At 43.7% G+C, this 22,563-nt stretch overlaps 1 protein-coding gene and 1 long non-coding RNA gene across 18 annotated transcripts in view; one reads left to right on the top strand and one right to left on the bottom strand.

The window, feature by feature from the left end:
• Positions 1 to 22,563, top strand: part of LOC117960909 (sorbin and SH3 domain-containing protein 1) — a 46,445-nt gene that overhangs the window by 10,549 nt on the left and 13,333 nt on the right. For 7 of the 17 annotated variants that reach the window (XM_034899217.1, XM_034899216.1, XM_034899215.1 and 4 more), the window contains exons 2-15: positions 6,665 to 6,707; positions 7,036 to 7,122; positions 7,509 to 7,625; positions 8,392 to 8,498; positions 8,650 to 8,791; positions 9,052 to 9,081; positions 10,400 to 10,542; positions 10,932 to 10,992; positions 11,120 to 11,194; positions 13,148 to 13,183; positions 13,380 to 13,482; positions 14,580 to 14,694; positions 16,532 to 16,615; positions 21,212 to 21,261. In XM_034899217.1, the coding sequence (XP_034755108.1) occupies positions 7,089 to 7,122; positions 7,509 to 7,625; positions 8,392 to 8,498; positions 8,650 to 8,791; positions 9,052 to 9,081; positions 10,400 to 10,542; positions 10,932 to 10,992; positions 11,120 to 11,194; positions 13,148 to 13,183; positions 13,380 to 13,482; positions 14,580 to 14,694; positions 16,532 to 16,615; positions 21,212 to 21,261 (1,097 nt within the window). In that variant the 5' untranslated portion in view covers positions 6,665 to 6,707; positions 7,036 to 7,088. Of the gene's footprint in view, positions 1 to 6,664; positions 6,708 to 7,032; positions 7,123 to 7,508; positions 7,626 to 8,391; positions 8,499 to 8,649; positions 8,792 to 9,051; positions 9,082 to 10,399; positions 10,543 to 10,931; positions 10,993 to 11,119; positions 11,195 to 13,147; positions 13,184 to 13,379; positions 13,483 to 14,579; positions 14,695 to 16,531; positions 16,616 to 21,211; positions 21,262 to 22,563 lie in introns of all 17 variants that reach the window. The other 10 variants (XM_034899203.1, XM_034899204.1, XM_034899205.1 and 7 more) reach the window with 8 other exon arrangements.
• On the bottom strand, positions 1,374 to 16,567 carry LOC117960913. The gene is made up of 3 exons (XR_004660262.1): positions 16,339 to 16,567; positions 12,672 to 12,676; positions 1,374 to 1,384 (listed from the first exon to the last, which is right to left on the bottom strand). It is a non-coding gene; the product is annotated as an uncharacterized LOC117960913 (long non-coding RNA).

Raw genomic sequence — 22,563 nt, 5'->3', positions numbered from 1 at the left:
GCAACGCAAGGACACATAGTTCGAGTGCAACAAAGGTTTTAATAAAGTTCAGGGGAATTAATACAAAAATAGCACTCATAGATCAAATAGTTAATTTAAGAAAAGGTTGCTCTTGCAATAGTCCAAACTTAACTCTGCTGAGATAAAGAACGAGGTGTTCCTCACCGTTATGCACCTGGACGAGAACAGCCCCCAGACCCACCCCCGAAGCGTCCGCCTGGACAATGAAGTCTTTTGTGAAGTCCGGCACCACCAGGATCGGACCGAAACACAGCACTTGCTTCAGGTCGATGAAGGCAGCTTCCGCCTCTGGATTCCACCTCACCATCCGAGAGTGGCGGTTCGTCGTCAGCTCTGTTAGAGGCGCAGCAATGGTAGCAAAGTCCATTATAAACAGTCTATAATAGCCGGCTAAGCCCAAAAACGACCTCACCTGCTTCTGGGTGATGGGCCGGGGCCAGTCCTGTATGGCCTTCAACTTGGTTTCCTGAGGCTTGACCAACCCCCGCCCTATGGTGTACCCCAGGTACTTTGTCTCACTGAAGGCCAGCATGCATTTCCCTGGGTTCACCGTGAGCCCTGCTTCCCTGAGTGAATCCACCACCGCCGGTACTCGGGGTAAGTGACTGGCCCAGTCGGGACTTTGTATGACCACATTGTCCAAATATGCTGCTGCGTACCTTTTGTGGGGAGCGAGGACTCGATCCATAGCCGGCGCTCCGTGGAGACCAAACGGGAGCCGGGTGTACTGGTAAAGCCCCCCTGGCGTGGCAAAGGCAGTCTTCTCCTTTGACGCCGGGGTCAGGGGCACCTGCCAGTATCCTTTGGTGAGGTCAAGGGTGGTTAGGAAGCGTGCATGTCCCAATGAATCTATTAAGTCATCCACCCTAGGCATGGGATATGCATCAAACTCAGATACTTCATTTACTTTCCGAAAGTCATTGCAAAACCGTGCCGAGCCGTCCGGCTTGGGAACCAGTATGATGGGGCTTGCCCAGGCACTGTTGGACTCTTCGATCACCCCTAGTTTCAGCATCTTCCTTACCTCCTCTTGTATAACCGCTTTGCGAGCCTCCGGCACTCGGTAAGGGCGCTGGTTCACCTTTTTTCCCAGCAGGGTGCGGATCTCGTGTTGTACCACCTCCGTGTGCCCCGGTAGGGCGGAAAAGACCTCTCGGTTGCGATCAACCAACTCCAGGACTATCTGCCGTTGATGTGGGGACAGGTTTGGACCAACTTGAACCTCTTCTCTCCCAGGTTCCTTGGCTTCTGTGGGGGGCTAACAACTGAACAACGCCTCCCTGGCATGCCACTTTTTCAACAGGTTGACATAATATATCTGTTCGGGCTTTCTTTTATCTGTTTGTCTCACCTTGTAATTTACCTCTCCCACACGTTCAATGACTTCGTAGGGCCCTTGCCAGGTGGCCAAGAATTTGCACTCTACGGTGGGCACCAGGACCAACACACAATCCCCAGGCTTAAACTCTCTGGGTTGAGCAGATCTGTTGTAGGGGGCTTGCTGTTGCCGTCGAGCAGGCTCCATGTGTTTTTCATCATGGGATAGATAGCCTTCATTCTCTCTTTCATAGCCCCGACATGCTCGATCAGGGTTTGCTGGCGGCCCGGTTGCTCTTCCCAGGCCTCCTTGGCAATGTCCAGCAGTCCGCGGGGCCTGTAAGACAACAAGAGCTCAAAGGGTGAAAAACCAGTAGACGACTGGGGTACCTCTCTCACCGCAAACAGGAGGTACGGTAGCAGCTGATCCCAGTTGCGCCCGTCTGCCTCGATCGCCTTCCGCAGCATGGTTTTTAGGGTTTTGTTAAAATGTTCGACGAGCCCGTCGGTCTGGGGGTGGTAGACCGACGTTCTCAGCTGCTGGATCTTCAGTAGATTACAGAGTTCTTTCATCACCTTGGACATGAATGGAGTCCCTTGGTCCGTCAATATCTCCTTCGGGAGCCCCAGACTCGTTGACAGCAGGAATAGCTCCTTGGCGATCTGTTTGGAAGTATCCTTCCTCAACGGGATGGCCTCAGGATATCAGGTTGCATAATCCAGGATGACCAGTATGTACTGATGTCCCCTGGCGCTCTTCGGTAAGGGTCCAACGATGTCCAACCCGATTCTCTCGAACGGGGTCTCAATAATCGGCAAGGGAACGAGCGGGTTTCTGTATGTGGGCTTGGGTGCCACCTTCTGGCACTCAGGACAGCTACGACAGTAGTTCTCTATCTCCTTGTGCACTCCTGGCCAAAAGAAGCGTCGTAAAATCCTTTCCTTCGTCTTCTCCACTCCTAGGTGGGCTTCTAGCGGGTGGGTGTGTGCTAGGTGGAGCATGGTGGTTTGGTGGGACTGTGGTACGAGGAGCTGTTCCTGCACCTTGCCATCTCTCTGTACCACCTGATACACCAGCCCTTGGTTTACTGCAAAATGGGGGTAGATGGGGCTTGTCCTATCTCCTAGGACCACTCTCTCTGTCACCTGCACATTCTTCAAGGCATTTGCAAGAGTCGGATCTTGTAACTGGGCTGTACTGTACTGGCCCGTGAGAGGGGGAAGTTCTGGGGTGCCTTCCGCGCTGGAGCGCTTCCTGGGCCCCTGTTCTCCTACTCCGTGTCTGGACTGGACTCCGAACCAACCTCGGCCCCTGCCATCCCTGCAAGAACACCGACTGGAGGGTGTGGTTCGGTGGGCTGGGGTTGGCTTTGTTCCGAGTACGTCCAGTCTCTCCGCTTCGGGGTACTCGGCCCGCTCTCCCCTGGGTCTCCCTTCACAGTGGGAGAAAAGCAGGGCAGTCCCGTCCAATCAGAACCGGCATGGGTAGGGAATCAACCACCCCAGCAGTTGTGTGGAGGGTCCCCCGGGTTGTGGTTATTGCGAGTTCAGTGGTGGAGTAGTCTCTGGTGTCTCCATGGACACAGGTAACCGGGAGGACCTTCCCTGAAGTCCGACCCGATGGGTCCACCAGATCCTTGTTCACCAGGGTGGTCCGGCTACCGGAATCTAGCCGAGCCTCTACATCATGGTGATTCACCGGGCAGGTGGGGGGGGGTCGGTCCTGGGCGTCCTCCATGACTCCCACGAGCAAAGCAAAAAGGTGGGCGGGTGGTGCGCTGGAGGACCCAGCCGTGGGCATATGATCATCCGCTGGTGCCCCACACTGCCAGGAGATGTGTCCCATCTCCCCACACCGGTACCACTGGAGCGTTTCGCTCTCCCGGTGTCCTCTTCCTGGGGCCCGCGGGGGTCGGGCTCTCCATGGAGACTGGACAGCTCCCAAACGGGCTGGGTTGGGTCCCTTGGGGTTCGTTGGACGGCCTCCTCCCATCTGTGACGTGGACCCACTCTGTTGCCCCTTCCGGGAAGCCCGCAGCATCTCTGTCGTGGCTTGGTACCTTTCCACGGCTTCCACGGTTTGGTCCGCTGTCGCCAACGCCTGTTGGCTGCGGAGTCGTTTTGCCTCATAAGGCAGGGCCCGTTGGTATTTGTCCATTACCACAGTTTCCACTACTGTAGCTGCCGTACTCCTCTCCGGTACCAGCCATCTCTCCGTGATCCGGACAAGTTCATGCATCTGGGCTCGAGGCGGCTGGTCGGGTTGAAAGGTCCAGCTGTGGAACCGCTAGGCCATGCCGAACCGGGTGAGTCCACTTCGGCTGAGGATCTCCGCCTTTAGTGCATCGTAGTCAGTCGCCTGGTCGGACGCCAGGTCCCGGACAGCATTCAACGACTCCCCCGACAGAAAAGGGGCGAGCAGTCCAACCCACTGTACCTTGGGCCACGCCTCCCTAGTGGCTGTAGCTTCAAAGGCGTGCAGATACGCCTCAACGTCATCTGTGGCCCCCATCTTGGATATGAAGTCACTCGCTCTGATGGGGCACTCCCTCCGAACGGCCACCTTTCTCTGCAGCTGTAATTCCTTCAGGAGGTTGGCTCTCTTCTGCTCCTCCAGCAGGGCCAGGCTCGCTTGCGTCTAGGCTTGTTGGCCGACCACCAGGGCGTCCAACACGGCATCCATCTTACGTCTCGGGGGGTTTAATGTCAAATTCAAAAACTGGGTTATCAAATGGTCTATGTCCTTCTCTGTCATGCGCCGTCAGTCCGTGAACTTGCCCGCATTCTCCACCATATGTGACATCATGAGAGGCTACACGGCTCTCGGCGGGACAGTTCAGCAACGCAAGGACACATAGTTCGAGTGCAACAAAGGTTTTAATAAAGTTCAGGGGAATTAATACAAAATTAGCACTCATAGATCGAATAGTTAATTTAAGAAAAGGTTGCTCCTGAAATAGTCCAAACTTAAACAGTGTCTCTTCAAATCCTAACTCATATAGCCGAGCCCTCTCCAGTCGGTCTCCTTCTGGCAATAAGTCTTTCTCCTTACTTTTTAGGCAGCGTCACCACCCGTGGTTTGTCTATTTGTCCGTATTCCGGTCTTTTAATCCTTCCCATGGAACACACCGCTCTGCTCCTCTGTAGCTCTTCGACACTCTCCACTCCAGCTCCTCTGTTGGCTATATGCTGCCCTTCAGCTCATCAGGCCCTCATTGAGCTCAGGTGTGCTGGGATTCCATGTGCTCGAGAGGTGGCGTTCCCGATTTCACCAGCAGATGGTGCCAAAACGGCCCGTGACTGCAACCATCTCCTGGGTACATAGCGGCCCTCCAGGACGCAGCCTCTCATGACGTCACCATATATATACAGGCCAAAAGTTTGGTTACACCTTCTCATTCAATGTGTTTCCTTTATTTTCATGTCTATCTACATTGCAGATTCTCACTGAAGGCATCAAAACTATGAATGAACACATGTGGAATTATGTACTTAACAAAAAAAATGGGAAAAAAACTAAAAACATGTCTTATATTTGAATTTCTTCGAAGTAGCCACCCTTTGCTCTGATTTATGCTTTGCACACTCTTGGCATTCTCTTGATGAGCTTCAAGGGGTAGTCACCTGAAATGGTTTCCCAACAGTTTTGAAGGAGTTCCCAGAGATGCTTAGCACTTGTTGGCCCTTTTGCCTTCACTCTGCGGTCCATCTCTCCCCAAACCATCTCGATTGGGTTCAGTTCCGGTGACTGGAGGCGTAGCACTTCATCATTCTCCTCCTTGGTCAAATAGCCCTTACACTGCCTGGAGGTGTGTTACGGGTCATTGTCCTGTTGAAAAATAAATGATGGTCCAACTCAGCGCAAACCAGATGGGATGGCATGCTGCTGCAGGATACTGTGGAAGCCATGCTGGTTCAGTATGCCTTCAATTTTGGATAAATCCCCAACACTGTTACCAGCAAAGCACCACCACCATCACACCACCTCCTCCATGCTTCTCGGTGGGAACCAGGGCTGTAGAATCTATCCGGTCACCTTTTCTGCGTCGCACAAAGACACTAAGACACTGCGGTTGGAACCAAAGATCTCAAATTTGGACTCATCAGACCAAAGGACAGATTTCCTCTGGTCTATTGTCCATTCATTGTGTATTTTGGCCCAAACAAATCTCTTCTTCTTGTTGCCTATCCTTAGCAGTGGTTTTCCTAGCTGCTATCTGACCATGAAGGCCTGATTCACACAGTCTCTTCTTCACAGTAGTTCTAGAGATGTGTCTGCTGCTAGAACTCTGTGTGGCATTCACCTGGTCTCTAATCTGAGCTGCTGTTAACTTGGGATTTCGAAGGCTGGTGACTCGGATGAACTTATCCTCAGCAGCAGAGGTGACTCTTGGTCTTCCTTTCCTGCGGCGGTCCTCATGTAAGCAAGTTTCATTTTAGCGCTTGGTGGTTTTTGTGAATGCACTTGGTGACACATTCAAAGTTTTTTGCAATTTTCCGGACTGACTGACCTTCATTTCTTAACGTAATGATGGCCACTCGTTTCTCTGTACTTAGCTGGTTGGTTCTTGCCATTATATGAATTCTAACAGTTCTCCAATAGGGCCGTCGGCTGTGTATCAACTTGACTTCTGCACAACACAACTGATGGTCCCAACCCCATTAATAAGGCAATACATTACACTAATTGACCCTGAAAAGGCCCACCTGTGAAGTGAAAACCGTTTCAGCTTCACTTTACCTCATGAAGCTCATTGAGAAAACACCAAGAGTTTAAAACAATATCAAAAAAGCAAAGGGTGGCTACTTTGAGAAATCTAAAAATATAAGACCTATTTAAGCGTTATTTCACACTTTTTTGTTACATAATTCCACATGTGTTCATTCATAGTTTTGATGACTTCAATGAGAATCTACAATGTAAATAGTCATGAAAATAAAGGAAACGCATTGAATGAGAAGGTATAACCAAACTTTTGGCCTGCACTGTGTATATATATGTATACATGTGTGTGTATATATGTGTGTATATATATTATTTTTAATTTAATTTAAAATCTAGTCCTGCTCTGTTATTGTTATGAGTCTGCTGATCTAATCTAACAACACCAGGTCACCAAGATACCCTGTGGACAATCTGAGCTTAAACTCATTCTCAATCATCTCATTGAATTGAATTATTCAAATAAAGTAATGATAATAGGGGACTTTCGTAACTGCATTCATACAAACATGACCAGCAAATGTCCTTGCTGCATTTTGTTACTGGACCAAGCATCTTTATATGTCTTCAGGCTACTATTGCATCCCTGTGTTTCTTTTCCAGGGCTCTCCAGAAGAGGGCGGCGTAAGACTGAGCTCAACTCCCAGTAAGTCATTTCACTTTGAAAGTACCACTGAAATACACTGCTTATGGTTTGATAAGTGGATGCTGGTGTAGCATGCAAACATTCAAGTCATGTTCACACACATGCACATTTTTTTTTAAAGCCTTTTTTATTATACAGAATGTATCATTATCTTTTTGCATTTACTTATGAGTAACTGTCGTATCTTTTGACAAAATTTCAGCCACATACAAATAAAGTGTGTGTGTGTGTGCGTGTGTGTGTGTGTATATGTGTGTGTGTGTGCGTGTGTGTGTGTGTATATGTGTGTGTGTGTGTGTGTGGGTGCGTGCGTGCGTGCGTGTTGAAGTCCCATCAGGTCCTCGAACGGTCTGCGCTGTCAGGATCACGCCTTTGACAACAATGAAAGGCTCTCCTGACCTGATTCCTGCCACAGGTGACGTATTCCTCCGCCTCATCAATCTTTCAGTGGGACAACCTCGTACTTAAAAAGAAACTCTTAAAACTCATTACTTATTACTCATTACTATTAACAATCGGTCACTTTAATAGCCTGTGTTTCGATGTAACAAGCTCCAACTTGACAGTGTGATCATGGCAATTAGTTTTACATGACAGTAGGATATTAATGTGATGGCCTGGTTTAGATTGTGATTGTTACAGTGAGTTCTATTTTGGTCATTTGGGGCACGCGGTAGCAATATCTTAGATTCCCAGGTGCTCTGGAGCAGGAGTGCTGCCTGGTAATACCAAATATAAGATTGCTATGCCTTGAATGATGAAGAGCTGTGGAAATGATACTCTTATTTTGAACTTTTTCAGATTTGGACCCGAGCAGAGTGTGCAAAGGGAAAGGAGTCGTGACTCTAAGGGCCACCCTCGTCCACATAGATGATGAGGGCTGCATCAGCGGTGAGCCAAATGTCATCACAACGCCATGTAAGTCACCGCGAATGCCACAGCTGCTTCATAACAACTCTCCAAATGATGAAAAAATACTTAAAGGACAGCAATAATTTCATGGCTATGTGAAAACAGGATACGTCACTGTAGAATGTGGACAGGCAATGTGAGCTTATTTAAAAAGCATTTCATCATGTCCTTTAGTTGTAAAAATTCCTGACATGCCTTTTAGAATTCTATTTTGATGTCAGGATTATATAAATCCTCATGTTTTGAAGTGGATGCTCAGTCGGCGTGCACATGCGGAGCCGAGATAAAGGGCAATTGCTCATATTTTCCTGTAAGTGTCAAAGAGCTTTTTTGTTGCGACCTGCCCACTGCACTTTGGAGCAGGACGCCTGGACTGTGGGCTTGTTTGTTACGTTGAGCACATTGGACTAGGACTGGAGGCTGGCCAAGGCTTTTGGGGAGATGCTTTAATTGTTGTAGAGCCTGAATATAAAGGCCATTGGAACAAACAGCCTTTGCAGCTCTCTGAATGGGTGCTTTGTTCTGATGACAAAGTTCAGAGATTGTGGGAGAATCTTTTTTTTTTTTCTCCTTTCCTGGAAATATCAACATTTCTCTGTGCATGAAAAGGAAAGCATTCACGCCCTGTAGAATGAAATTGAGATTTATGTGATCAGCAAATAGCTGTTATAGTTTAAGCTCTCTGAAATAGTGTACTTTTTAGTATCATCCTCAGTGATTTTATTCTTGCTGCGGTGGCTGCCAAACTGAGAGAGTTTTGGACTCTTTGTAGGTGGCTGGACGAGCCAGATTAATGGAGACAGTTCTAAAGCAGGATTGGCTGAGGGAGGCAGCAACATCACAGCTGATTTACCTCCTGTAAACAACACTCCGTGCCAGGTACGTTTACTTCCAGCCTATTTGACAAAAGATCTTTGTTTGGCTTTTTGTGGTTTTACAATTATGAGAACTGGGTGATCCCTGTATTTTAAGGTCTTGTGAATTCTGTAATGGGAAACCTGTAGGTTTGAGTATTTTCTGTTATGTTCAGGCCAATTCACCAGAGAGCATCAAAGAAAACCAGGGCCCATCCTCCGCTGACATTCAGAACTGTTTCACGTCGACCTCCAGCTCTGTTTATCCCTGCACTAGCACAGTTAACCCCACCATAGTCCTGCTGCAACACAACAGAGGTGAGCACGCCGGTCTGGGAGTTAGGGAAAGACGGGAATCAGGAAGAGTTTCCAAAAGCTTATCATGATCATGCTTATTACATGTCTGCGTGGCATTTTATCAGCCAAGCTTGATGGTCCTCTTGGGTCTCAGCTGTCTGTGATCCATTAGCCTTCTCTTGCTCTGTGTCACACACAACTGTGCCTTTTCACTTTTGCTTCATTGCTCACTGTTGCCACATTTCACTGTCCTGTCCTTGTCTGTCTTTCTCTCACAACAGAGCGGCAAACGCATCTTTCTCATTTTGAAGGTATGCATCTTGGTGATGTCTAACATATTTTTGTAATGCATGTTTTATTTCTTAGACTTAGCCAGCAACAATCCCAAGTTTTATTACAGAGCAATAATTTCTGTTCTTCAACTGAAGCATCTGTCACCCTCCTACTGCCAGGACACAGCAGGCTAAATTTGTCCGCCACAAGCCTGATGAAGTAAATGAGTCATGTTTGATGCGTCAATGTGTTGAAAATATTCTTGATGTTCATTTGTTGAACAAAAATGTACCAGACTTTATGAAAACATCTTGGCCAAGAGTTATTTTCTGTACATTTTCCTGCAATTTCCTGTTTGTTGCCTGCATAGCGTCAGTACAACATAAAGGTGACCATGATTGAAATTTTTACACTGTCTTCTACTCAATTGATACCTTACACATCTCATTCTTCGGGGCAAAGTGTCACATTCTACAAAGTTTTGTTTGATAAAATGCCTTTACTGCCATAAAGTGAGAAAACAAGAACGGAAAATTACAAAAGAATCTCATTGCAATGCTCTTAGGCTGCATTTACAGACCCGAAAACCCCAGTCCTGCCATTGATTTGAATGTGAGTCGTGCTTTTCGGCTGATGCGGTGGGGGACCATAGGGTATTGCGGAAAAAAGCATTGGCCTGCAGTGAAAAGATGAAAATTTAAGTGACACTCCCACACTGCCTCACAACGCCTGATTTATTATGAATACTTACCTAATCCCAACCCTTACCATGACCATGGTAGGAAGGCACTTTGGTGACGCTTAGTGAGCAGTCATATCACAGAAATAAAAAAAGAAAACTATATATTTTTATATATTTTGCACCAAATAAATGTTTCTGATATTTGTCAGGTGTATCATGCCTTGGCAAGTCTTGCTACATATATGCTCCCCGAGTGTTGATATTAGTTATATTATAATTATTTCACTCACTCTTTGTTACTGTGTGGTACAAAACAAAAACTGTGATGTAAAAACAGTTGGTGAATTATAGGTATAAAATCTTGATGTGATCATCAGCGGTGCAGAATATATTTGGTGCACAGCATGAAGCACATGACATACGCTATGCATAAATTCTACATGTGGATGAAACATATACTAAGCAACTCATGTCCCACATTCTGTACAGTACACCAACACTGATTTTTGTCGTTTCTTATAATGCCGTCTACCATTTACTGCAATATCCATATATTTTGTCATGTATTTCAATGCAAAACTTTAATTTTATTTTACTAGACAATTTCTAGAGAAATGTGATATGAACTTTGAGTTTTGTCTGGCTTACAGGGTTTTTCATTTGTTTTGTTACAGACTCATCCCCAGAAAGGGACAAAAGCCCTGATCCAGGGAGAGACTCGGTCAGTCCAGTCCCTGATATGGACTGGAAGAGGCTGCGGCTATCACTGAACTCCCCTATGCTCGGTCCTCTCAACAAGCCCATTGTGCCTGTACGGGTGAGCAACAAAACCTTCTGTCAAATGAAGATAAATCTACTCACTCCAGACGTTTAATGAGTTTTTTGTTCATATAAGACATGGGTCTTTGTTGTTGCAGTAAAATGCATTTATAAAGCACATTACTTTTCTTTATTGTAACATAGTGTGTCGTTGTTTTACCCTGATTTAGAATTGTATTATAATTTTCATTAGCAGTAAACCATTCTCACAAGAGATATTTTTGATTTTATATAGCCGGTGTATAACAGTTGTCCTAGTAACAGTAACAATGGAATGCAGCCACAGTTAATGTTACACTTGAACATCACCAGGGCTGATGCTGGAAAGCATAATGTTGATATATTCGTCTGTCGTCCTCACTTATTCATTTAACATTACAATTTCAGAACACTGACAAGTCCAAAGACTGGTACAAGACAATGTTCAAACAGATACACAGAATACCTGGTAAGAGAAAAAAGTCTGATCAGTTTTTCCTATCATGTTTCTCTGTTGGTGTCCAAGCCCTGTGTGTTTCTATATGTGTTTGTATGTTGTGTCACGCTGTGCTCTGTCTCTCCATCACTGTGCTCAGAGCCTATTGAGGAAAACCCTTACCACCCCACCTACATTTTCCCCGAGAACTATGACATTCAGATGAAATCAAAAGGTATCCGATGGTAGTGACTTTGTTGGCTTTACTGACCTGCAGCCATCCTGGGCCCTTTCAAATACTTCAGCTGTGTTTAACCTGTCATACTTGGCCCTGTGACAAGTACAAAACCACTTACCTCTAAGATGCTCAAAGTATTTGAAAGGCTTTTACCTTATCTTTTCCGACGTCGGATCCACACCATAGAACCTCTATTTCTATTACTTTAAAATGCACTGCAGGTTTCGTGCAGATTTCCTGATCTAACTTGGTTTTGCTGCCCATGGTACATTTTCAAGTTCAGTAAGCATTATGGATTTACTAGGCCTTTTTTTTCCTTCTTTTTAAAGAAGATATTTCGGCATGTTGCAGTAGGACAAGCACAGGCGTACATGATAAAATAAATCCTGGCTGAATTCCACTTAGCTACTTCAGTTTCAGGGCCCTGTATTGTGCATGTTGGCTCGCTGTCACACTCTCATGACTTACTGGGACACTTTAATAGAACAGAGCCGTCCTTAATGTTAATAGTGACACCTGTGCTTTGCCTTCCATGGCCAGTCAAAACATCAGCTGTGACAAATGCCTATGGTCTGAGTGGAACAAAAAAAATTAAACAATCTGTGAATGAAATAAAAGGCTAGCCCCCCTATAGCACATACGATTACACATACACTCTTTCATTAATTGACTGGCTGTAGATATGAAATACATTTGAAATTTTAAACAAAAGCATATTAAAGAGGGCAGTCCAACAATTTTATAAATGAAGTTCAGTTTATGAGTCCCGAGTGGTAACACTGGTGATGTCATTGTGGTTATGTTAGATAGGGCTAAAGAGTTGCATTATGGGAAATGTAGTAGCGTTATATGTAATGTAATAGCGTTTTTGGAATTGATTCTAGGGATAAAAAGTCTGGATAGCTCAGTTTCTTCTTTGTTTTGACTATTATTTAGAAATCTGTCACTGGCAAGTCTTCCAACTTTATGAAATTGCAACTAAGTTGCAATTGACTAGTTGATTAATTTGTAAATATACTTTCCATTCTGAAAATGGATTGGGCCTTAAAAATCTTAACTTAAACCGGGTGAGCTGGTTGATACATTGATATTGACACGTTGACAAGAACGATGCACGAACCCTTGTAGTATCATTCTTCTTTTACTTAACAAATTGTAACAATTACTCATGACTTTTAACCTTTTGCTGTTAACCTTTCAATAAGCTTCAGACAGTTGATTTATTTTTGTTATATATTTCATTATTCATAAATGTTGTCATCATCATCATACACATGGCATGATCAGTATTATGATGTAGTGCACTATTGTAGCCACTAGATGCTGCTACAGTCCTGCACCGAGGCTATGGACTGTACTGTCATGTAGAGTCTCTCAGGACTTTGCTGCGTGTCTCTCTCTCCCCTTTCATGTCTTCATCAGTCCTGTCTAAATGAAGGCCTGAAAAGTGCTCAAAAAATCATCTTAAAAAAACAGTACCTGACCTTCAGACTGTGTACTGCTTCTAACACGCGTCATCAATCAATGTTTTGTAGATGGTTAAGGCTAAGTTTAGATTTCCGGTTTTGCCTCTGTCAGCCATAGCGAAGAAGACAAGATTTTTGTATTTGTATTTTTGTCTTTAGTTACACCATGTACATTATATAGACAATAGACAATTCTGATAGTGGAAGTCATGGCCTTTTTGCTTTACAGTGCATTACTTATTCAGAGCCTTGATGCTAATTGACGTTTGCATCCCTTTTTAGCTCAGTAATACTTCCTGTAAAGTGCTTTGATTTGACATACTTTGATAGTGTTGGGTGAAGCTGTAAGGCTTGCCCTAAGGGAGTTGTGGAAAGAGTGTTTTAAATGCCTTCTGAATTATTTAGTTTTGTGCTATTTTCATTACTTCTCAAGAACAGAGCAAAGGTAGATACATGTTATAATAATGGTGTGCCCCTTTTTCAGATGATGGACCCACTCCCTTTGGTTATTTGGAAGATGGTGAGTTTTGGGATTGGGCTTTCATGGAATTACAAAACTGTTTATCATTTCTTTTCAGCATTTATTGCAATTCCTCTAAGATGCAGCCGACATGCAGTATACTTGATTTAAACTTAAACATTGGTAACATTTCAGTTGGTGCATTAATGCAGTTGAGTATCAGGCTGTTGATGTTTGTCGATGTGCCTGTTTTCAGTGAGAGCAGTGCCACGCTCAAAAAGTGACGCTGAGGTCGATTCAAGAGGCCGGTCAATGCCTGTGCCAACACGGTCCTCTTCCCTCAAACCCTCTGCCAAAAGGTCAGTGTCCTCCATCTACTCCAACCCTCCTGAAAACATTCACTTTGATATTTAACACAAAAGCACAGCACTGTTCATGTTTGTTAAAATGATAAATGCTAAGACATAAAAAAAAGATATAACTCACCATAAATATAATTCTGTATAGGAAAATCCTATTACTGTCTGTTTCTCAAACGGCCAGTGTTCCTGTGATAGAAAACCATGGTTGCAAAAATTGTGTCCGCAGTATTATGTCAAAGTCACTTCCAGAAAAGTATTAGTCTTTATTTACATACAGTGCTAGTGAACTTAACCAAACATGATTGTTCACAGCAGGGCTAAAAAAAAATCATTTATCCTGACTGATCATTTTAAATATCGACAAATAATAATAATATTTTGTCCCTAGTGGCTTCCACTAGTGTCTCCCAGTTTGTACTGGTGTGACTGACTGTGTGTGTGTGTGTGTGTGTGTGTGTGTGTGTGTGTATGTGTGTTTATATTATCAACCCTAAACACAAATGCACTGAGACAAGATGATCTGCTCTCAGAGAAATGAGGGATAGAGTGATGAAGGAGGACAGGTGATGGAGGATAAATTGTTGCCCACTAAAGCTGCAGATGACAAGTCGGGGACTGGGGGCTATGTATGAAGGGCAGCTTTGCTAAACACGTCTTTGTCCATTTTTGTAAACAACACTTGATGTTGTTGATGCTCAGAATTAGTTCTGTTTGTGTTTTCTGTGTTGGGAGAGTAGCTGTAAGATTGGGTATTTGTTATTTAAAAGTCTTATTTTGGTCCTTTTATTAGTAGTAATTTTAGCGATGGCTGTCTATTACAGTAAGAAATTCTACCAGGAAATGCTGCACTCTGGTTTTTGTCACAGGGTCCAATCTTGTTTACCTTATCGAATTACTGAGTCAATTGGATTTTCTGTCATATTATCATTAGAGGCAGAGAGGCAAGAGAGAGAGCAGGGATAATGAGGGCGGACGTCATGTTTGAATTAAGAAAAAAAAAATCTCGCCCCTTGGTTGCCATGGCGACTACTTGATAAGGATTGGCTCTGTTTCATCCCACACCCCACCCCTCCATGACACCCGCCTCTCCACAGGAGCGAGTGGGAGCCCCCAGATAAAAAGGTAGACACCAGGAAGTACCGCGCCGAGCCCAAGAGCATCTTTGAGTATGAGCCGGGGAAATCGTCGGTGCTGAAGCTGGATAGAACGGTATGCTAGCCGTCTGCCTGTGTGTGTGTGTCTCTCTTTCTCTCTCTCCTTCTTTCTGTGTGCATGTCGTGTAAGCTGTCCCCCACTCCACCCACCATGCACACCCCTACCCACCACCTCTGTATCTAACCTCCAGGGTGGCAGCTTCACTAACAGCTCTGCTGGCGACGTATGAGTAGCCTGAATTGACATGTGCACCACATTCCTAAAGGGTGTCCTGTTGCGGTGACAGATGATCCTGCTTGGTAGCGGGGGTGTATCACTTTCAAGGATAGACATTGTCTTCCTGTCTTCGATTTAAGGTTATTGGGCCGAATCAGCTCGGTGTGAGAGGATCCCAGCACAGACACAATACATGGATCCTGAGTGGGTTTTCTAAAGAGGAAGTGTAATGTTCTCTACCCTACCCTCTCTAGCTGTAGCAGTTTGTGCTGAATCAAATGGTGTGGAATTATTTAGTGTCGTTGAGGGCTGTCTTTTGAGGATGAGCTTTTTTTCTTCTTCTTTTCTTTTTTTTCCATTTTATAGATAATGGGCAGTAGCTCAAATTTACCAAATGAGAATAAATACATTTTGCATTTAGATTTCTCCGGTCTTTTATAATTCTATTTTACATAAAAGAGGACATGGAGGTGATCAGTGTTGAGAATAAGTAGTTAGCTGATTATGTAATTTGTTTTGTCTGATGCTCGGTTACATCAAGCTAGTAGATTACTCTTAGTCATTGGTCAACATCTGGGTCCGATCCCAGTGGCAACAAATAAACATTAGAAAGAGTTTGCTCTAGTTTATCTCGGGACCACTGAGTATGTGTGTGTATATATATGTATATGTATATATATATATATATATATATGTGTGTTAAAGATGAATATATTACATCTTCAAAAGATTGCATGTTCTGTTGGACGTTGTTGGCATGTGTCTGCTGATTAGATAGAATAAAATGAAAAGTAGTTCCCATTGAATAACATCACTTTTGGGTAATGGACTTGGTTAATGTTTTTTTCCAGTCTATTTTAATGCAAAACCCATATGCCCATACTAATCAATGTTCTTATGGGCATATGGGTATTGCATTAAAATAGACTGGAAACTTGGTTTTTGTTGGCTAAACTCTTGTCCATATACTGGCCAAGCCAATAGCGAACCATTGCCTTCAAAAGTAAGTAAAGTGATAAAGTCTTATCAAATGACTATCTACCAAAGGTTGAGTCTTTTTTGGTAGTAACAGTATGTATAGGACAAACAATTACAGTGACCTTCAACTTTTTCAATGTGCATATGTGTAAGTGAGTGGTGTATGAAAGGAACAGTTTGACATGTTGAGGAATATGCTTATCTGCATTCTTGTTAAGAGTTTAATGAGTAGATTGATACCACTCTTATATTTTACTATTACATATACAGTAGAAATAGGACGAAATACCCGTGAAGCTCAATAACTGACACGTTTGATCTTGTTTTTATCACAAAAACCAAATTGTGAAAATGACAGTAATGACTTTTGTGCCAGAGTATTACCTGGCAGTCAATCTTCTCATCTTACTCCTCTGCAAAAAAGCAAATAACTGATTATCCAGAGTAACAAACTTTGCCTTTAAGATAGACTTGAATGAATGTAAACTTATCCTTTAAATCTACTAGTTGTAAAGAAATCTGTAGGTTCCTTGTTCAATGCAAACACCTATAGTATCGCTGGTAATTTTTAGTGTTGGGTACAAACATGGGCTCAAACAAAAATATCTGACTCATTATGTTGGTGTGCATAATCTGTCCTGTCTGAACTGTCTTCTCTTTGTCTTTCTCTTCCTCTTCTTGTTGCCATGCCCCCTAGACTCAGGAGGTAAAGCCAGAGGATGTAGATTTAGAGAATGAGCCTTGGTATAAATTCTTTTCAGAGATGGAGTTTGACAAAGCGGTAAGTGGTCGCTGGCTTTTAAGTGACAGTAACTTGTACTTAACTGCATGTTATAACATCAATGTTCAAATAATGCATAAACAAACTGTGTCTGTCTATAAGGACTACTCCCACTTTCACTTTCAGTAGTGTACTGAAAATTTTTGTATTGATCTTACACATAAAAGGTGATGTGACAGCGTGTGTAAGAGGAAAATGTGTTTTCTCTTAAACTAAATATACTACCACGTGTCCCATCAACGTGACCAACTACTGATCATCTTTTTTTTTATTTTATTTTTATTTAACCTTTATTTAACCAGGAAAATCCCATTGAGATTACTAATCTCTTTTTCAAGGGAGTCCTGGCCAAGACAGCACAGATCACAACAACAATTCCATACATTACAATTTCAAAACAATTTCCTAAAAACTATTTAAAACATTTACAGACCATAGATTTAATTTCCAAACCTTTGAGCAAGAGTTTAAACTGACCGATTGCAACCACTTCCTTCAATTTCCAGAACTTTTGTAAATTGTTCCATGTTGTGGGGGCAGTATAGTGAAATGCCACCTTACCAACTTCTGTGCGGACACTTGGTACAGACAGTAGCAGTAAGTCTTGTGAGCGTAAAGAATACAGTCTTTATGCCTTATATGTTTTTTTCATCATAAACTCTGTTTATGTACTTTGTTCAGAGCACTTTATACAACTACTTTAATGATCGTCACCTTATACAATTTTTGTGGTTATGTTAGACAAGGATTTTCTTCCCAATAGTGTCTAAAATAGTCAACCAAGATCTATTTTTAACCTTTTCAAAAGTGTCTTTCAGCAATTTATTTGTATCTGTGATGCTGAGTAAGCACAATCAGCTCAGTCAACAAAAAACTGTCTGACCACTTACAATAGCTCTGGCTTTTACCCTGTGCATTTTAGATCATTCATATTTAATAAGGCTGAATATTGATTTAGAAATTAGCAAAGGTGGCCATGACAAAAGATCAATTCAATTTTCACAGGGCTTATCATCATTCTATTACCTTTACAACAGGATCTTGCAATCTCGTGCTAAACGTAGCAGCAACCCTGTTCTTCCATGTTGTTAACTTCCATGAGCAACACATTGTTTTTTTTATTTTGACGTGCACCTTGCCAGTTAAAATACGTATCATAAACCAACGACCCAGATGGTTTCTTTACACAAAATGTTCATGTGATATGTGATCCTGCGATTCTCGCTTGCTCTTGTGATATCGCGAGAATCCAGCTGTCGGGCAATGTAACTGGCCTGGATGATTCATCCAGAAGTCACTCCTCACTTGGAGAGGCTGCAGTCCTCACGAGCATTAGGCTCCAGGGTAATCCCAGGCCCTTCAAATAATATTTGCTGCCCGTCTGCTATCTGGTATATTTACAAAAATACCCAAACAGGTGCCGGCACGTTGAAGCAGTGTACAGTGTCAGGACAATTCCATGCCTTGGGCCTTAGTTGGCACAAGACAAGCGTGGCATTGGCCGCCCACAAAAAGATGTTGGTTCTCCTCGCTCTCTGTCAGTCAGAGCCACACCGCCACACCCTGGATCCCATGAGGTGGCACCACTGACTACGACATGAGGTCATGTCCTAGCATCGGCCAGACGCAGGGGCAGGGTCTCCCATTCCCGGTTAGTGAATATGTGGAGGAGGTTTAGTGGTGGAGGCAGCCGACTCTGTCTCATGGCAGCCTGGATGTTTGCCAGATGATCTCGGCTTGATGACTGGCTCCTGTTTAATGTCAAAGTCACTTCTAAAGCTGCACCTGGTATGCGTAGTATTTGACCTTAAGGCCCAGCCAGACACTCTGGCTCATTGGAGTTTGATTGACATATCAGTACTCACTCGGTATTACCGGATGAGAGATATGGTTTTTGGAAGTCTGCGAAAAGCCACAGTGCTCAGGTGTTAGATAAAGAGTTAGACCTTCATGGCTCTGATCCAGTTAGGCCTTGTTCTTATTAGTAACCTTCAAAGTGCTTTGGAGAACCAATTCTACTAATCAAGTAGTATTATAAGAAGGGGAAAACTAATTCTTCTGATCCACATCTTTGGAACAGTCTTCTTGTGGTTCCACACTGCTAATTAGCCAGTTGTCAACTACATACCTCTAAAGAGCAGGCTTAGTGTAAGTAATACTTTAGATAATCCTACAAGACTGCACTATTTTCTGTTCTTCTTTATCCCGTCCTGTCAAATCATCATTACTCAGCCACTTCTAGTCACCTAACATTTACTGAGTAAGAGTGACACCTCTGTATAATCACAGTAATGGTCCTCCTGATTGATATTAACACGTTATGGGTTCAAGAGGAGTCTGAAAACACACCCAGTGACAGTTACAGTCAAACATAGGCCTATTGATATACACGGCTAGCTGGAACTGGAATTCCACACATAACTATGGTCAGGAAGAGCTTTTTGGCCCCCTGCAACCGTCAGAGTGACTCCATCTGTTGAGCATATGCTGACGAGAGGGCTGCTGCCACACTGTCTCAGCGCTGAGTTACATACAGCCCCCCGCCACACACACACACACACGCCACCACCTGACATCTTCTAAAGGAGGCGACTCTGTAAGCCTGCCAGCTCATTGTGCTTTCATATTTAACCTCTGTTACACACTTAGCCTTTACCTTTAAGTATTTAGTGCGGATGAGATGATGGTGCTCATGGCTATAACAGGCCCTTCACACTGGGGGAGCTGTTTGTTTTCATGAGTACATATCAACACAAATAAGGTGCTGGAAAGAATGAGATTCATGTTACCATGACCTATTCATGATTGCTATTTTGAATATGAAAGCGGCTCTGAGTAGCCAGGGACACCTGTTAGGAAACATGCACATAAAATTCTGCAGAAACATTGTCATCAGTGTTCCACTGACTCACCAAAGGCCTTGATATACGTCCATATACAGCTTTGGATATTTCACGCACTAACGGCTCTAATTAAGTGGTTTTATTGTGCGTGTTTCTTTATCTGATAAATTAAACTGATTTCATAAGCTGGATAAAAAGTGTCAAGGAGTAATGTGATGTTAAGTGATATCAGTGTAGGATTATTTTCAAACTGAACAGTTCTGTCCTTTTGTATATTCACATAAACTAAAACTAATCAGGCATCTTGTAAATAACCAGATTTAAATTCCCTTCCTTTACTCCAGATAAGCCTTCAATGCCTGTTTCCTGTTTACTTTCCATTGAGGCTGTGTGTAACAGCCTAATTACCCAGGGGTGCGAGGGGACAGTATCTGCTCCCCCTGATGTCAGATTTGAGGGGGGATACAAGACGTGGCGGAGGAAAGAAGAGCTGCAGATTATTCAATGACACTGGCGTGTTTCCGAGTTTACATGGAACATTTGGCTTTATAAATAGATCCGACTACAGACCTGCCAGCCTGATGTTCCGGTCTTATAAAGATAGGCATTTATTCTGAAAGGTTATAAATGATCATCCTGCCCTGGCAACTAAGTGTAAAGGTATGTTGTGGCAAATGAGCTGTTGAGAATGCTCCTTGTCTGGTCATCGGTCTGTGGAAGCGGAGACTTGGCCGCGCTGTGGGGAAGTGGACGTGGTATTAACAGCATGGCCAGGCTGGCTGGGATGGGGATTGTGCAATCGTATTTGCAAACAACACTTGTGCTCTTATTCATAGTGCCCGTGTCGCGTCTGTTATTTTTACCTGCTGTGACGTCCGAAAAGAGGAAAGCAACAGAAACAGTGGGCTAAAATTAGTTGGCTCAAAACCATTCAGTGCTAGTGGGTGCTAGCACACATATGACCACCCCTGTGTTTTGGAAATAATATCTGCTTGTATATACACATTACATTTACACTTGTAGTCATTTAAACATTTTTCACTCATGTGATTGCAGTTTATTTCTTTATAATTAGTATTATTCTATTGCGGCCTTTATATGTGCTCTTTATCTTTATAACATGGTTATAATGATCTGTTTGTACAATCAATGTGTTACTGTATTCCCTACTTTGTCTCTAAGCATTTGTTTTTCTATTTGGCTCTTTAAGAAAGTGTGTGTGTGTGTGTGTGTGTGTGTGTGTGTGTGTGTTTGTGTGTGTGTGCGCGCGTGTGTGTGTGTGTGTGTGTGTGTGTGTGTTTGCGTAATTCAACCTGCTTCCACCACCAGCTGGTTAATTGTCCCCCGGTCTGGTCCAGTGGTAATGAGAGTGACTCAATACCAGACAAAAGAGACAGCTTCACTGGGAGACAGCAACCCATTGGCTGAGCCTGTGACAGCCCCCTCCCCGCATGGGCGCCCCCCTGACCGATGCACGCCCACATCCCCCCGCCCCCCCCTCCACTCTCCACACTGCCGCTTGTTTTCTCCAACTTGCATGCAGGCCAAAACACACGCTTACTCCTCCATGCCAAGCCCAGTCCAGAGACGCTGAAAACCCCGGGTGCTCGAGACAAAAACCCAGAGCAGCAAGGGGACGACAGAGACAAAAAGAAGAGAAAATCTGACCACAGCTAATGTTCCTGCTTCTGTTCTAGCTGGAGGAGACCTTCCTGTGGATCTATCAATGACTTCTTTGTTTGGTTTGTTGCAGAGTGCCCCCTCTTTCAGCCCCCTGGAAACAGCCTCCGACCTGCAGCAGTAGTAAGTCCATCCCCTCCTTCTTATTCCAATACTTGTTCTTTAAATCTTGCTTCCTCCTTCCACTATGTTTATGATTATTTAAGGCATGTTACGAGGATATATTTCAATGAGAGGTTTCCCACCCTGTAGAGCTCGCCCACCCTCAGCGGAGGGACCCCTGCTTCCTGAGGAGATCCTGTTAATAAGGCAAAAAGCTACCAGAACAGTGTGTCCTCTGTCTGTATTTCATGGTGTTTTTTAAGGGGGTTGGGGGTTGAAGTGTAGAGACATGGCTGCTATGTGGTGATTTATTTAAAGACAGCAACCTGGATGTCACTGGGATAGAGGGAACTCGCCCAGCTGCTGCATAACTTAAAAACCGTTATCTTCTTCTGAATGGGTGTGTGGACATTAATATGACCGGCAACTGGATTATTAAAGAGGATGCTAGCTGTTACTTAAACGAGGCTTACCAATCCTTTTATCGTTTTTGTTTTTGCCCGATGAGATTGACATTTTCTATTTCTGTTTGTAAAATAAAATGAAAGGAATTTAGGACCGAGCCGTGGGGACTATCTTGCACTACAGCCCGGGGAAAATAAACGTCCTCCCACCATTTCTGCTAAGAACTTTCCATCTGCTGCAATCATTAGGTCATCATGGCCAAGTATCTGAAAAGACATTTCCAATCCAACTTTTCAATACATTGATGTGTTGTTGATTTTGAAAGGAAGAGGCCCCTGACAAAAGAGTTGGTGGAAGTTCACTCACCCAAACTTTTCAAGGGAAACCTCAAGTCATAAACTTTCCTCAAAGGCACACATGTTTAGGGCAGGATGTTGTTTTCTCTGGGGTTCTGTTTGAAGTCAGACACATTTTGCAGAGCATTCTTGTAAATGCAAAACTTATGTGCCACTGGTTGTGTCGTCTTTAGATGAATAAATTAACCTTTAAGTAAATTTGTGTCTTTTCAGGCCTTGATTAGACACATACGCGTGCATGATCATTCTTAGAAGATTGATATAAATAAGCCCAAATTTTAAGAGCTGTCATCACGATGCAGTAGTACATTCTCCCTAATTGACACTGAAATGAGCCCCTTACCATTCCAGGAAAATAAATGAACCTGATAGTTAACCTACATACGGACTGGTGATTTAACCAGAACCGTTCCAGAAGATTGTTGTAAATCTTGCATGGCTCCTGTCCTGCACATTTCCTGTACACCATTTCTGTGAATTCTTGGAAGTAACCTAGAACCAACGTGATTTTAATGGCTTGCTGCAGTCAGCAGTGCACACAGCTATGAAAGAGCTTTTTGTC

Source organism: Etheostoma cragini, chromosome 17 (assembly GCF_013103735.1).
Source record: "Etheostoma cragini isolate CJK2018 chromosome 17, CSU_Ecrag_1.0, whole genome shotgun sequence".
NCBI lineage: Eukaryota > Metazoa > Chordata > Actinopteri > Perciformes > Percidae > Etheostoma > Etheostoma cragini.
The sequence above is the reverse complement of the archived record's forward strand: the minus strand, read 5'-3'. Positions and strand labels throughout refer to the sequence as shown.